Source organism: Mercenaria mercenaria, chromosome 1, assembly GCF_021730395.1.
Source record: "Mercenaria mercenaria strain notata chromosome 1, MADL_Memer_1, whole genome shotgun sequence".
In the NCBI taxonomy this organism is placed as follows: domain Eukaryota; kingdom Metazoa; phylum Mollusca; class Bivalvia; order Venerida; family Veneridae; genus Mercenaria; species Mercenaria mercenaria.
This window is the reverse complement of record NC_069361.1, coordinates 81,300,538-81,317,180: the sequence shown is the minus strand read 5'-3', so window position 1 is coordinate 81,317,180 and position 16,643 is coordinate 81,300,538. Positions and strand designations below refer to the sequence as shown.

The window sequence follows — 16,643 nt, the reverse complement described above, 5'->3', positions numbered from 1 at the left end:
AATCGATGTTTACCAAAATGCCAGTTGTTTGCAAGCTCAAAAACTCAATTATTTTATCTTACTATATCTCTTATCTACATCTACCAAATGCTGCAGACGTCATCTATTTTTAGCAGGAAATAAAGAATACAAGATTATATTACGCCTTGTTTCGTAATTACACATCACATGATAATTAATTATTGAATAGAAAATCAATGCAGTAGCTTCGTAAAGATTTTTATTTCTCCTGAGGAATTCCAAGAATTTAATCAAGCAATAAAAACCAGTTAATAACAAGTTTGTAGCAGACGATAGCAGTAACATGCCGAGTAGTAATACACCTTTCACATGCAAATACAGAAATTAAGTAACTATTTGTTGTCTAAGATTGGCACATTTGGGAATCGTTTCAAATGCCTAAACGTGCGGGAAGAACACAAAAGTTTTCTCCATTTTTACATTAAATTTTACTGGCATCTTATTTGTGATTCTTATGATGTACATATGTGGGAACAGAATTTCATTTTTTTGTATCAGCTGAAGATTTTTTCGACAGAGTTGCAACAAACTATCTTCACTTTAATGTCACTGATGTACCACAAAGTCACTTCCATTCTTGATTAACTAAAAAATGTTTGTTTTCTAACAATTACATCCAAACAAGAAAGATAGAGTGGATGAATGACTGTGGACAAACTAAAATTATGCACTGCTACAAAATGTTTTCTTCACATAAATGTCCTTCAAATGTGAAGCATATCCTTTCAATAGTGTTTTCAGAGATGGACCCACAAGATTTCTGTCTATATTCTATACAGCAAAGCTATCAGAGACCTATTACTGCGGTAAAAATAGTCACAGAAAAAATTCCTTCCTTTATAGTCATTTGCACATCAAGGTTGTTCATCTGTGAAAGTTTGAAGAAATCCAGCTAACAGTGTGGGGTAAGTTGGAAACACAAGACTTTGGGACATATGGACAGCAGCAACCCTATATGCACCTCACATAAATGTGTGGGGGCATAAAAATGGTAGAAATTCAGCCTTATGACAGTGTTAAAGTAATTTGTTATACTTGTTATAAAACAATAATGGAGCACATTTGACTGCACCGCGCCAGACCGACTTAATTTGATAAATGTTTACTAATAAACACTAACCTATACGTAAATGATAAAATTTGTGTATTTAGACTAATTCAAAGCCAGAAACCTGTATGGGCGATTCTGCCAGAACTGTTGACAGTAAACTGAGTGGGAGGAAAGTACAAAATTCTTCAATGTTTTTTTTTTTGAAGAATACGGTTTAAAAAAAAAAACCTTTCAAGCACCTGAAGATTTAAACTTTTCCTATAACCATTTTGGCCTTTTCATGATCTTTTTTTTTCAGAGAATTTGGCCAAAGTCACACAGCTTAAAGAAATCATCTGCAATGTTTCACTTCTATCAAAAAGTGAATTCCCTCAGTCAATTTGTATTCATTATTTCTTTTGTTTCAAATGATCTAGAATCTCAAAAACAAGACTATTTAAACTCATTAACAAAACATTTCACAATGTTCTCTCATTCAGTTGGTGTTTTCTTCTTTTTCTGTTTATCATGTCCTTTCCCTTTATTTCCTGATTTTCCTTTCTGGTGTTTTCCATGTCCTAAATGTCCTGGCCGTTTACCCTTAAATTTCATTTGAATTGATTTGACAAAGTTTTGTTTCTTTTCAAATTTTCTTTTCTTCACATCACTATTGTCACTGTCCAAATGTTTTCGTTTTCCAAGTTTTACTGTCTGTCCATCACTGTTTAAATTATTGTTTTTGTTAGGTCCTGCTGCCTCTTGTGAACCATATTTCTTCTTCTTTGAATCGTGTATAATTCTCCTGAAAATGACAGGAACAGAGATGAAAAGAGATAATAAAAAAAAATATGGAAAAAAGAAAACAAGTCCATAAAGTTCATATTTAAACACTAGCCACTCTTATTATGGTTGCCATTTTGTTGCACCCAATTCTTACATTTACACTGGATTTCAATAAATTAAGGCATGTGACAGAAGTATGTTTTTTTTTTCTCTTGGGTATTGGGTATATCTTCACATCAACACAATTGTAGGTCATATGACAACTGTCAAACATTTTATGCTGGAGGAAGACTCCTGGTGCTGCTTCGAGTATTATTTCAGGGCATGGGTGGTCACCGGAGTAGAACCACTGACCTTTCACAAGTCTGCTGGATGGCTTCCCCCACATGAAAGAACACAACTTCTTAAATGAGGTTTTAAACCCACAGCGGAGAGATGGAAGTGATTCGAGATCAGCAACCTCAACCACTCTGCCACAGAGGTCCCTGATAGAAGTATGTACTCATATACAAGCATGCTGATATACACAAAATATACCACTTATAATTTACATAAAATTTTAATAACTACAAAACTGGAAATATTTCCTTTCATATACATAAATTAATCAAATTTGACAAAAAATTATTTGCATTAAAAACTTCCAACAGACTACAGACATTCAGTATACCCACTGCACTTTATACACACCTGAAAAAAAATCTCAAATTATTTTCTTTAATTATTTTAATATTGAATCTGAGAGAGCTTCCATCAGTATTTAAATATATTACCTTTTATGTTTATTCTTCTGCAGGTCGTATTTGGTCACAGTGGAAATTTTTTTCCTCTTTATAGCTGCTTTTGACAATTTCTTTCTATCTTGTCTGTAAAATTAATTTTCAATGTTATAATACATATCCTGTATTGGAAGAAAAAGGGCATGCTGCAAGTATTCTAGTCAAATCTTATTGAATTCATGATAAGAAGTGGTTTTAATTAGAGACTTGTTACATATCAGTGACTTATTACATGTAAGTGGTCCCATCCTCTTGCCCAATGTGGCGACAATACTATCCTCCATAAAAGTTTGAATTCCTACCCCTAATGTTATGAGCTTCATTTGATGGAACTCCAACAAGAAGTACAAGAGAAGAAGAAGTCAAAAGCTGCTCAGATGTAATTCTGACTTTAAACAACTTCTTCTCTTGTACTTCAAAGCCCTTTGTTGCAGGGTAAGTACCCTTATTGGTATCATACTGAATTCCAACCAATACAGGATGCTTCCACCGATATATAGTTTAATTCTATCTCATAGTTTGAAAGAAGAAGAACTTTAAAGGAAATGTAAACAGACGGCTGCCACAGGCTAGATTATCATTAACTGCCTCTCACAACATCTTTCTAGTCCTACAGCAACATTTCCCTACATTTTAAAAATGTTAATTGCATGTTGGAAGTTGCATGCAAGTCTTAAAGTCAAATAGAAACATAAACAAGAGGACCATGATGGTCCTGAATCGCTCACCTGTCCCCACATGACCCAGTTTTAAACCGAGTATGATTTTTTCTATTATTTGACATTGTGACCTAGTTTTTGAGCTCATGAGACCCAGTGTTGAATCTGACCTAGATATCATCAAGATAAAAATTCTAACCAATTTTCATGAAGATCCACTGAAAAATATGGCCTCTAGAGAGGTCACAAGATTTTTTTTTTATTTGACCTACTGACATAGTTATTGACAGCACGTGACCCAGTTTCAAAACTGACCTAGATATCATCAAGGTGAACATTCTGACCAATTTTCATGAAGATCCATTCGAAAGTATGGCCTCTAGAGAGGTCACAAGGTTTTCCTATTTTTAGACCTACTGACCTAGTTTTTGACTGCAGTTGACCCAGTTTCAAATCTGACCTAGATATCATCAAGATGAACATTCAGACCAATTTTCATATAGATCCCATGAAAAATATGGCCTCTAGAGAGGTCACAAGGTTTTTTTGTTATTTGACCTACTGACCTAGTTATTAAAAACACGTGACCAAGTTTCTAACAAGACCTAGATATCATCAAGGTGAACATTCTGACTTACTTTCATGAAGATCCATTGAAAAGTATGGCCTCTAGAGAGGTCACAAGGTTTTTCTATTTTTAGACCTACTGACGTAGTTTTTGATCACAGTTGAACCAGTTTCGAACTTGACCTAGATATCATCAAGATAAAAATTCTGACCAATTTTCATGCAGATCCCATAAAAAATATGGCCTCTAGAGAGGTCACAAGGTTTTTTTGTTATTTGACCTACTGACCTAGTTATTGAAGGCATGTGACCCAGTTTCGAAACTGACCTAGATATCATCAAGGTGAACATTCTGACAAATTTTCATGAAGATCCATTCAAAAGTATGGCCTCTAGAGAGGTCACAAGGTTTTTCTATTTTAGACCTACTGACCTAGTTTTTGATCGCAGTTGACCCAGATTCGAACTTGACCTAGATATCATCAAGATGAACATTCTGACCAACTTTCATACAGATCCCATGAAAAATATGGCCTCTAGAGAGGTCACAAGGTTTTTTTATTATTTGACCTACTGACCTAGTTTTTGATGGCATGTGACCCAGTTTCGAAACTGACCTAGATATCATCAAGGTGAACATTCTGACCAATATTCATAAAGATCCCATGAAAAATGTGACCTCTAGAGTGGTCACAAGCAAAAGTTTACGAACGCACGGACGACGGACGCTGCGTGATCACAAAAGCTCACATTGTCACTTTGTGACATGTGAGCTAAAAAAACAAGAAAATCATTCCTATGAAGAAACTTTATTATTTAATTCAATACTCTTCAAAAATATATTTTATTCAATACACATCATTACTTTATTTTATTCAATACATATTATTAAGGTATTTTATTCAAAACTCGTCATAAATATTGTGTCAAGTTTGGAATTTTTGTAATATTACTTCTTTTAGCTCGCTTATCTTAGATGACCTTGAAAAAGCCAGTACTGTTGTCATATATCAGTTATGGTCACGAGTCACGACCCACCACAGGGTTCGAACCCATGAGCCCAAGTATGATATCTTAACCTCTACACATCCGCTCTCCTTAGAAAACGTTAATCGGCAGAATACCAACATCTTCAAAATATGATGCAAAAGAAGATGCAGACTGGCTATAATCTGTAGTCCACATGCAATCAAGAACATTTTGCCTCATCTGCTAATTGAACTTTAACCTCTACATTGGAGTAAGCTTATTAAATTATTACAATGAGTACATATGAGTTATGAACAAATAAAACTGAGAAATTCTTTCATTACTAAAATGGCACATTGGTAAAAGTCTGTACAAGAGGGTCATGATAACCCTGAATTGCTCACCTGAGTAATATGAGCCACATGTTTCAAATGTAAAACTGATGCTAAAATATTAAGAAAGTAGGTCAGTAGGTCACATTCATGGTCACTGGAAGTCAGTTTTAAGATCTGTGTGCAATACTGAATATGTCATCAAATTTCAAGGCTGTATCTTTAAAAACAAGAAAGTAGATCAGTAGGTCAAGGTTAGTCAAGTGACCCCCAATCACTTGGGGTCATCAGGTAATTATAATTAAACAGTCTAGGAAATATGATCTGATAATTTTTTAAGAATTTTTTCCAATATAACTCATATAACAAGTGACCCCCAGGGTGGGGCCTCTTTTCACCAAAGGGGCATAATCTGAACAATCTTGTTAGAGATCCACTAGGCAATGCTTCATACCAAATATCAAAGGCTTAGGCCTTGAACTTTCAGACAAGAAGATTTTTTCCCCCTATATAAGTCTATGTTAAACTTGGGACCCCCAGGGCAGGACCTCTTTTCACCCAAGGGGCATAATTTGACAATTTTGGTAGAGGACCACAAAGCAATGCAACATACCAAATATCAAAAGCCTAGGCCTTGCAGTTTCAGACAAGAAGATTTTTAAAGTTTTTTCCTATATAAGTTTATGTAAAACTTGTGACCCCCGGGCGGTGCCTCTTTTCACCCCAGGGGCACAATTTGAACAATCTTAATAGAGGTACATTAGATGATGTCACATGCCAAATATCAGAGCTCTAAACCTTCCAGTTTTGGACAAGAAGATTTTTAAAGTTTTTCCTTTCGGTTGCCATGGCAACCATAGTTCTGCATGGAATTCAATTCTTTGAAAGGGGGCCACCCAAGGACCATTCCTGTGAAGTTTGGTGTAATTCTGCCCAGTAGTTTTCAAGAAGAAGATTTTTTTAGAAAATATTCATGGACAGACGACGAATGACAACAGATGACGAACATTGAGCGGTCACAAAAGCTCACCGTATGAGTCTTTGGCTCAGGTGAGCTAACAAAACAGTTGAAATATCCAGCAAGTCAAAATGTTTTGTTTCTGAGTCATGGAATATCCACATTTAAAATGGTACCTATTGAATGGTATAAGATAACACTACATACCTTGATGGTTGGTTGATTTTAAGCATGTAGTCAGGCACAGGGCACCCAGCAGTTCTCATTACATTGGCTATACTGAAATATATACAAAATCGATAACTGTTTCCTTTAACTGTTTAAAACACATTTATTTTACACTGATCAAATAGAAAGATGTCCACACTTATGTTGCGTATGCCTTAATTTCTGACCAGAACTAGTGTGGTCACATTTCAGCTCTGAACTTACGTGTTGTTGTCCTTGATGAGTGTCACACCGACAGAATTTAGGTCATATAAAGACTTTCCAACTTTAAGAAGACACCAGCTTCCCCACAGGATATTAAATCATGCACCATCGTGTAGCACTTTGGTAGACCACTTAGAATGAAATCTGTCCGAATTGGGGTTTTGAACCAACAATAATAAGGAGCAAGTGAGTCAAAGTCAGCCCTAACAGGTATACACACATTTATTCAGACATAAATATTTTTTATTTCAGTGTGATTGAACTAAAAGGTCAGATTGTACTTTAACATTTTATATCAGATTTCCTGGTTAAAACCAGTACTATAGTTCATAGTTCATGAGCACCTTATACGAACAGTCAAAATCCTGTTAACAACCCAAGTTTTCTGAGAAAAGATTCTAAAATTTTAAATAGACACTTGTCCAAAAGAACACTATATCAATGTTTTCACATAATGGTTTTATTAGAATAATAATGTGCAGTCAAATTCCTTCTATTTCACATTTTTTCATTGCATGTCTGATGCAACTAGAGCTATCACTAAAGGTGATGAATGTACCCCCCGCATGCACTGACACAGTACATTGCAATTTGACGCACACAAGATTGCATAATTATGTGGAAGATTAGGCGCACACAAGATTACATATGCAGACTGTATGTACATAGTATGTTAACAAGAAACAAAGTCCTATAACTCTGCAATTTTTGTCGTTGAAAGAACCTAACATGCCCCCTGCTCAACTACTGTTGTTACTGATCACCTGTGTGAAGTTTCATTAAATTGTGTCAAGGGGATGATTAGAGATGGTGCGCACAAGATTGTGTCTATGTATATAGTAGTAACAAAAAACAAAGTCCCGTAACTCTGCAAATTTTTTTTCAGAAAGAACCTAACATACCCCATGCACAACTACTGTTGTTACTGACCACTTGTGTGAAGTTTCATTAAATTGTGTCAAGGGGATGAGGAGAGATGGTGCGCACAAGATTGTGTCTATAGATGTACATAGTATAGTAACAAAAAACAAAGTCCCGTAACTCTGAAAAAATTTTTTCTGAAAGAACCTTACATGCCCCATGCACAACTACTGTTGTTACTGATCACTTGTGTGAAGTTTCATTAAATTGTGTCAAGGGGATGAGGAGAGATGGTGCGCACAAGATTGTGTCTACGGACAGACGGACGGACAGACAGACGGACAGACAGACAACCTGAAACCAGTATACCCCCCCTTACAACTTTGTAGTCGGGGGGTACAATTACAGATCTGACAGACTAGAAATAAACACTGCCTACAAATCACTGTATAACAAATAATCAAGGCCTTCTAGTGGTTTGTCACTGTTTTCATTCTTACATGTTCAATGAAATGTTTTGGTAACAAGAGCACCGCCTTGCGGGTGCTGACGCTCATCTGATTTTTTTTGTGTAATAGAAATATTGTCCTACCCATGATTTTCTAAGTCTAAAAAGGGCCATCATTCTTGCAAAAAGCAGGATAGAGTTATGTTTCTTGATGTACAGTGTCCACTTATGATGGTGAAAAACTGTTGCAAGTTTTAAAGCAATAGCTTTGATAGTTTATGAGAAAAGTTGACTTAAACATAATACTCAACCAAGAAAACTGATTTTCTAAGTCCAAAAGGGGCAATAAATCTTGCAAAAAGCAGGATGGAGTTATGTTGCTTGCTGTACAGGGTCAGCTTATGATGGTGAACAAGTGTTGCAAGTTTCAAAGCAATAGCTTTGATAGTTTAAGAGAAAAAGTTGACCTAAACATAAAACTTAACCAAGAAATCTGATATTTTCTAAGTCCAAAAGGGGCCATAAATCTTGCAAAAAGCAGGACGGAGTTATGTTTCTTGCTATACAGGGTCAACTTATGATGGTGAACAAGTGTTGCAAGTTTTAAAGCAATAGCTTTGATAGTTTAGGATAAAAGCTGACCTAAACATAAAACTTAACCAAGAAAACTGGTTTTCTAAGTCCAAAAGGGGCAATAAATCTTGCAAAAAGCAAGATGGAGTTATGTTTCTTGATGTACAGGGTCTGCTTATGATGGTGAACAAGTATTCCAAGTTTCAAAGCAACAGCTTTGATAGTTTAGGAGAAAAGTTGACCTAAACATAAAACTTAACCAAGAAATCTGATATTTTCTAAGTACAAAAGGGGCCATAAATCTTGCAAAAAGCAAGATGGAGTTATGTTTCTTGCTATACAGGGTCAGCTTATGATGGTGAACAAGTATTCCAAGTTTCAAAGCAATAGCTTTGATAGTTTAGGAGAAAAGCTGACCTAAACATAAAACTTAACCAGGCAACGCCGACGCCGACGCAGACGCCGACGCCGACGCCGACAACCGCTCAAGTGATGACAATAACTCATCATTTTTTTTCAAAAAATCAGATGAGCTAAAAATTATGCTGGGCTTCATTTACTTAAGCATTAATGAGTCGGACGTTATTCGGCAATATGACATCATAATGCTCTCTTACCGGTGTGCATGTCAACTGTTGTTTATCGCAGGATATACAAAGCTTGACTTCCTTCTATGTTCAACTGGCAATCAAATTCAGCCATGTTAGAATTTTAATTTTTTACTTATAAATTCTAACCAGGATAAGTTCTATCAAAATTTCGCAAGATTTTACATATATCTAGAGGCATGCCCCTTTCATCAACACTCACTATAAGAGCTATCTATTTCATATTTAAATGCCTTTCAATTATATATAGATCTAGTTCTGCTAAATCTGAAAACTGATTTACCTTCTTAAATAGACTGCATCATCCTCTGTGAAAAAAGTAACAGCTTTCCCTGATCGACCTGCCCGACCTGTTCTACCTGTACATAGAAATAATTCCTGTTTTTAATCTTTACCCTGCTAAATTTCTAAAATGAACTGGTCTATCATCCAGTTTGGGCAGTACCATTTATTATTCAAAGGGGTGTTTACTGAAAATTTACTGACTGAATAGCGAACAGTGCAGATCATGATCAGCCTGCACGGATGTGCAGGCTGATCTTGGTCTGCACTGGTCGCCAAGGCAGCATCACTTACCACCAGCAGGCTAAAGGTTAAATTTTGATACTAACATTATGTTGCAACTGGTAATATGAACAAATGATGGATGTAGAATACTGCCATAATTGAATTAACATTTAGCATAACAAGCACGGTAACAGGAATTTTTTTTACAAGAATCTGGGAAACGTGAAAGAAGTGTCTTGCGCCTGTTTTCACCAAAATTTAAAAGAATGAAACTTCAAACATAATCTTAAGAACAGTAAATATTTAATTTGTTATTACTTTGTTGAAAGTAAATTTAAACTGATGAAATTTCAGAATGCACATTTAAGAAAACTTTCATTTTAATCTGTTTCCATGTAACAATGACAGAGCAAAAAGAAAAACAAGGAGCTGCATTCAATAAATGCGGCATCCTTGTCGACACAAAGCAACCCAAGTCCAAAACGAGGTCATGGTCAAACTGAGGTCAGGTGATGTTTGAAGATGAGGAATGGTCACAGGTTACGTCTGTATTAGTATCAATTCATTCTTGTAAGCGGTATTGATGCTAGACGAAACGGTCCCATTTGGTTAACCAAGAGATGGCCCATATAAGCAACCTAAGTCCAAAATGAGGTCAAGGTCAAGGTCAAACTGAGGTCAGGTGATGTCTGAAGATGAGGAATGGTCACAGGTTACATCTGCATTAGTATCAAGTCATTCTAGTAAGGGGTATTGATGCTTGACGAAACGGTCCCATTTGGTTCGTATGGATGAACAGACAAACGAACGAACGAACGGACAGGACAATCACTATATGCCTCCCGCATCAGTAGATGCCAGGGGCATAAAAATCTGTCAGGAATTTAATTTAGGGCCAGAGAGGATTTCCCCCTGCTGTAATGGTTTGAAGCCCTGGCTAGTTTTCCTGTAGCAAGTAACGTTCTAAATGGGAGGATCCCAAGTTCTCCCTCTGCTTTGAAACTTCCACGTTTTGTTTGTTTTGTTGGGTTTAACGTCATAACAACACAAATATAGGTTATATGGCGACTTTCCAGCTTTGATGGTGAAGGAAGACCCCAGATGCCCCTCCGTGCATTATTTCATCACAGGCGGGCACCTGGGTAGAACCACCGACCTGTAAGCCAGCTGGATGGCTTCCTCACATGCAGAATTCAAAACCCCAAGTCTTCCACGTTTTACTTCAATGATAAATGAAACTCCTGTCAGCCTAAATGCTGATGACTATGGACCCTGAACAATGGATATGTAAAAGAACAAAAAAATATTTTAAATCTATTCAGTCTCAAATTATTTTCCAATTTTAGCAATGCAAAACAGACAATACATGTACTATTTTTTTCTACTTTTTCCCCATGAATGAAAATGCACTGCCTATTCCATTAAATTTTAGGTAAAACGTTTCCCAACAGAAATTTTAACTACTTATGCACTGATGTGTTGCAAACTAGGAATTAAAACTTCCAATAAAATCTTACCAATTCTGTGGATGTAACTGATTGCACTGTTCGGGAAATCGTAATTAATTACGAGATTCACACCTTTAAAATCAATACCACGACCCATCAACTCCGTGCAAATTAAAATCCAGATCTTTCCTGCTCGGAAACTTTTTATTACATTGTCTCTCTGAAATATAAATTTATGACACAAGATAAAAGGAAGTAACAAGAATGTAGCATTACATTAGAGAAATTTCTGAAGATCATTTTCTGTAAAATGAGCTGCTGGACCAGTCATTACAGGCAAATATTAAATCACAACAGAAACTTTAAAAAATAACTTCATTTGATGTAGTGATTAGCATGAAAGTAATTCTGACCATGATACAAAACGAGAAGAACGTTCTATTATGAATATCAATTTTATGTGTTTAAAGGATAATAAAACTTGCAGATGCCTAACAGTTTTGCTGGCTGCTTCAAGAAGCTGATATATATGAATGATAGATGACAGTGTCATTAACATCATCATGATTTCATACCAATCTGAGTACAGTGAATTAACTAGATTGTTGTCATGTTTCGCACACTTCGGCTGACAAAATTCCATGAGTTTTCTATAACTTGTTTTTCTATTTTATATATTTTATAAAATTATCTGTTACAAAAATCTGTCTACATCATATTTTGCAACATGTTTCAGTTCACATTATCAGTAATCTATAAAATATCTTTTTGATGCAAATAATTCAAAACAAAAGTTGTTTGTAAAACATGTATACCCCCCATGATGGGTTGTCCCATTTTCAGTTCTGTGATCACTATGACCTTGACCTTTAAACTACTAACCTCCAAAACAATCATCTACTTCATTACCCAATCATTCTATCAAGTTTGAAGATACTGAGTCAAGCAGTTCAAAAGTTATTAGAAACCGTTTTCAAGGTTCAGACTCCTATGACCTTGAACTTTAACTTACTGACCCCAAGAACAAAGATAATCTATTTCATAAAAGCCCAATCATGCTACCAAGTCTGAAAGTCCTACACTCATTAACAAGAGATCACAGAGTGATCTTGGCACCCACCATTGAGCCATTTTAGAATGTTCCAAATTTCAAGACTAGCTCAAGGTCAAAATCAAGGTCAAAGTTCATTTCAGTACACAAAACTGAGCATGTGCTCCAAATTTGAAAGCTGTAGCTTGAGAAATGTGAAAGTAGGTCACCAGATCAATTTCAAGGTCAAAGTTCATTTTGGTACACAAGACTATGCATATGCTTCAAATTTGAAGGCTGTATCTTGAGAAATGTGAAAGTAGGTACTAGGTAAAAATCAAGGTCAAATTTCAATTCAGAACACAAAACTATCCAAGTGGTCCAAATCTGAAGCATGTAGCTTCAGAAATGTGAAAGTAGGTCACTAGGTCAATCTCAAGGTCAAAGTTCATTTCGGTACACAAAACTATGCATGTGGTCAAAATTTGAAGGCTGTAGCTTGAGAAAAGTAAAACTAGGTCACTAGGTCAAATTTCATTTCGGAACACAAAACTATGAATGTGGTCCAAATTTGAAGCCTGTACCTTCAAAAACGTGAAAGTAGGTCACTAGGTCAATGTCAAGGTCAAAGTTTTTTCGGTACACAAACCTATGCATGTGGTCCAAATTTGAAGGCTGTAGCTACAGAAATGTGAAAGTAGGTCACTAGGTCAAGATCAAGGTCAACTCATGTCAAGGTTCATCTTGCCACTCAAAACTATACATGTGGTCCAAATTTGAATGTTGTAGGTTATGGACAAGAAGATTTTAAAAGTTTTTCCCTATGTAAGTCTATATGAACCATGTGACCCCCGGGGCAGGGCCATATTTGACCCTAGGGGGATAATTTGAACACACTTGGTAGAGAACCACTAGATGATGCTACATTACAAATATCAAAGCTCTAGGCTTTGTGGTTTGGACAAGAAGATTTTCAAAGTTTTTCCCTATATAAGTCTATGTAAACCATGTGACCCCCAGGGCGGGGTCATATTTGACCCTAGGGGAATAATTTGAACAAACTTAATAGAGGACCACTAGATGATGTCACATACAAAATACCAAAGGCCTAGGCCCTGTGGTTTTGGACAAGTGTTTCAAAGTTTTTCCCTATATAAATCTATGTAAATAAACAAAGGGCCATAACTCAGTCAAAAATTGTTGAACCAGTCTGATTTTCAGGTGGATGCAACTAGGGTACCAATACATCATTCTGACAAAGTTTGGTCAAAATCCCCCCAGTAGTTTCTGAGGAGATGCAATAACGAGAAATTGTTAACGGACAGACGGATGGATGGATGACGGACCACGGACGCAGAGTGATTTGAATATATGAAGTGGACAAAAAACATTACCTATAACCTTTGATCTAACCATACAATCTTGACCTTGAATCTACATGGACAAAGGCTATGTCTTGCACATCAGCTCATTTTTATGGAAATAATTTCTGTCAAATTATTTAAAAAACATCATTCAAGAGAGATATATAGAACAAAACATGGACAAACAGACAGGACGGAAAAAGTATTTTTCCTAGAAATATTGACATATAATTACAACTCCTACATTGTGGAAAAAAAGTGATTATCAGCAAAAACATGTTTCCTGTTTTACATACATATTGCTGTGTTAATTTGAGAGCTATGTTAAATGTGTTCTCTTTGCTTGTATGACATAAACATTCATGTCATCAAAGAAAGCTCAACAGAGCATGATGTTAGGACGGTTTCAAGATTTACAGATATTTTCTAATCTTTGCTGCACTTCAAATGTTAGAAAGTTATTTACCTGCAACTGTGTTCTATCTGCATGTATGACATCCACATTCATACCATCGTAGATAAGTTCATGGAACAATTCCTTCGCTCTTTCCTTTGACTGCACAAACACCAACACAGGAGGCTGTATACCCTACACAATGTACAGCAACTATCTATCACATTTCAAGTCAAGCCTATGATATCTAACAGCGTAAAAATGTGTTTCCTTTGTTTACTTAAGAGCAGTGACAAGTCATATAATTACATTTTACCTTAAAATAATTACTGACCGTATATTTAGAGTACACATTGGTTTTTACAAACTTACTTCATTCATTGTCAAACAGATATTTCAGAAGTAAATAGTTGTGATTTAGGGTAATACGAGTTTGACAGTTTTTAACCTACAGTGAAACACTACTCGCTCAAGCATCAGTGACCCAAGCATTTAGTATCACTCAAGCAATTTATGTGGTCCCCAGAAATAATATTTTTCAATGTTTGGATGGCTCAAAACAGTTGACAACTCTAACCATCTGGCTCATTCTCATAAGTCTCTGACTTTTTTTTTTAAAATGGCAAATGGTATAAGCAATGCCAACTTCTTAAATCAAAATAAATCCATAATGTATGTATACAAATTTTATGTAATAGCATACTATAGCCTGATTTACCAAAGAATTTAAGCACAATAACTGATATAATATAAATCTGCATTACCTTTCTGATAATATCTCTGATAGCTATAAGTTTGCCCGATTCAGCACCACAAAATAATAGTGACTGCTCTATCGTCTTTGTTGCCGAGTTCCTGAAGAAAACATTTTATTTATGTATATTTTCTTGTGTTGTCTTAACGGCTACTTCTAGACTTTCTCTCTTAATAGAACATAAAGTTAAATCTTTAAATTTTTGCAGAGAACAAGCAAACTGAATGTTAAATGTTGAAAAACTGGTTACTACAGCTAAAGCTTAATCATCAATCCATCTTCCCACTAACGTTTATTTCCTCTGACTTTTACATATTGTAGAAACAGCTAAATTAAAGGAGGTTCAATACTGTCTCATTTTTGTGTGATATAATGTATTTGTTAAGTTACTTACTTCTGGTATCAACTTAACCAGTACTTTTTATTGAATAGTCATCTTAGTAAAGTCACAACTTCTCCACAAGAAAAGGGATCTTAATATTATCCAAAAGACTTGTAAACATTCATTTGCCTGCCATTAAAATGTAGCTGGACTGAACCAAGGATTAGTTAAATTGGAATGTGCATATCAATCCAGAGTAACAAAGTTAAAGTGGTTACGGTACTGGCTGCTGAAACTCAAGTTCTAGGTCTGAGCCTTACTGGTGTTGCAACCACACTTCTAACATGATAACAGTACTGTTTTTTTTTCCAGAAAGCAGACTTGAGTGATTCAAATAAGGTCAACTTGGATTCATTAGAACTGAGCAAAAACAGACTTGTATGAATTAATTACACCAAAATTTTTCTCAACTTGCTCCAAAATATACCTGTATAACTTAATCAAGGTTAAGTTACAACAAAACAAGAGCACCGCAATGCAAGCAACATATGCCTGAAGGTATGACCTTTGACCCCTGTGACCCTGACCTTAAAATGAGCCTTCCGAAACATGCGCTCTGCATGTCGTGATGTGGTGAACATTTGTGCAACGTTTCTTTTTCCTTCAAGCTGTTCAAGAGTTACAGAGCCAACATGAAATAAAGTCATACGACCTTTGACCATTAAGTGTGACCTTGACCTTGAAGTGAGCCATCCAAAACATGCGCTCTGCATGTTGTCTCAATGAGGTGAACATTTGTGTAAAGTTTCTTCGAAATCCTTCAAGGGGTTCAAGAGTTACAGAGCAGACATGAAATTGCTAACAGACAGATGGACAGACAGACACCGGTGTCATAACATAATACACTCCCTTTGGGCATATAATAACCTCACCTTGCTCCAACATACACCTGTATGACATTATCTAGGTTAAGTTTACACCATTCTTCTACATCATAAGCAAATGTAGCACTGAACATTGCTCTTCTAAGGTTGGTTCCATCACATGACTTGTATATAGCAGCAAGCTGAAAACAGGTACCAGTACATGTAAACAGTGTATAGGTCCCTTGTGAATACATTAACATTTTGTTAATATTTGAGAAAACTGAGGAAAAGCTAATTCCTAGCCAACATTCATTAGCATATTTTGAGAGTTTTAACTGCTAAGAAACCCTTGTATTGCATTGCTTGTTTCGAGAGCTTTTCAAAATTGTAAGGAAAACAACGCTTTACATGTGTCCACTAATCCCAATTATTGCAAGTCTTAATTTGAATTAAATTTAATGTAAGGTCTCCAGAATAACTGGATACAAGATCTGTTGACTTTGTATGTGCTGTATAACGGCACTGCTAATTATAAGTCTACAGATGTTTCATTGTTGCAGATTAACTCTCTACAACAGTGAAAGACTTCTATCTAGTTTCTTTTATGAAAATGATGCCCAACAATCTGACTGTCAGTTATGTCAAGACTTCATTACACAAGAACTTCAACCTCCCACATAATAGCTGGACACAAACCTGACCCCTGAAGCCTGTTTTTCCCTCTTCGAACAGTTTGTCTGATTCATCAACTACCAACCACTGTACACTGGAAACAAACAAAGTAGTCAGTGAATAGTTCATTGTCAGATATATTAAATGCAATGAAGAAAATACACAGAGCAGCTTGTGAGGCATTCAACAGAGTTTACTTTGTGAGGAGTTCAGTAGAGTTTACCTTGTGAGGCATTCAATAGAGTTTACCTTGTGAGGCATTCAAT

The 16,643-nt window shown here is 35.8% G+C and overlaps 1 protein-coding gene across 2 annotated transcripts in view; it reads right to left on the bottom strand.

Annotated features, from left to right (window-relative positions):
• Window positions 1–206: 206 nt before the first annotated feature.
• LOC123532423 (probable ATP-dependent RNA helicase DDX52) overlaps window positions 207–16,643 on the bottom strand; it is a 69,741-nt gene continuing 53,304 nt past the window's right edge. For both annotated transcript variants that reach the window (XM_053552388.1, XM_053552396.1), the window contains exons 8-16: window positions 16,402–16,471; window positions 15,772–15,905; window positions 14,528–14,618; window positions 13,836–13,958; window positions 11,045–11,195; window positions 9,304–9,379; window positions 6,306–6,377; window positions 2,608–2,700; window positions 207–1,853 (exon numbers count right to left, since the gene is read on the bottom strand). In XM_053552388.1, coding sequence (XP_053408363.1) covers window positions 1,544–1,853; window positions 2,608–2,700; window positions 6,306–6,377; window positions 9,304–9,379; window positions 11,045–11,195; window positions 13,836–13,958; window positions 14,528–14,618; window positions 15,772–15,905; window positions 16,402–16,471 — 1,120 coding nt within the window. In that variant the 3' untranslated portion in view covers window positions 207–1,543. The remainder of the gene's footprint in view (window positions 1,854–2,607; window positions 2,701–6,305; window positions 6,378–9,303; window positions 9,380–11,044; window positions 11,196–13,835; window positions 13,959–14,527; window positions 14,619–15,771; window positions 15,906–16,401; window positions 16,472–16,643) is intronic.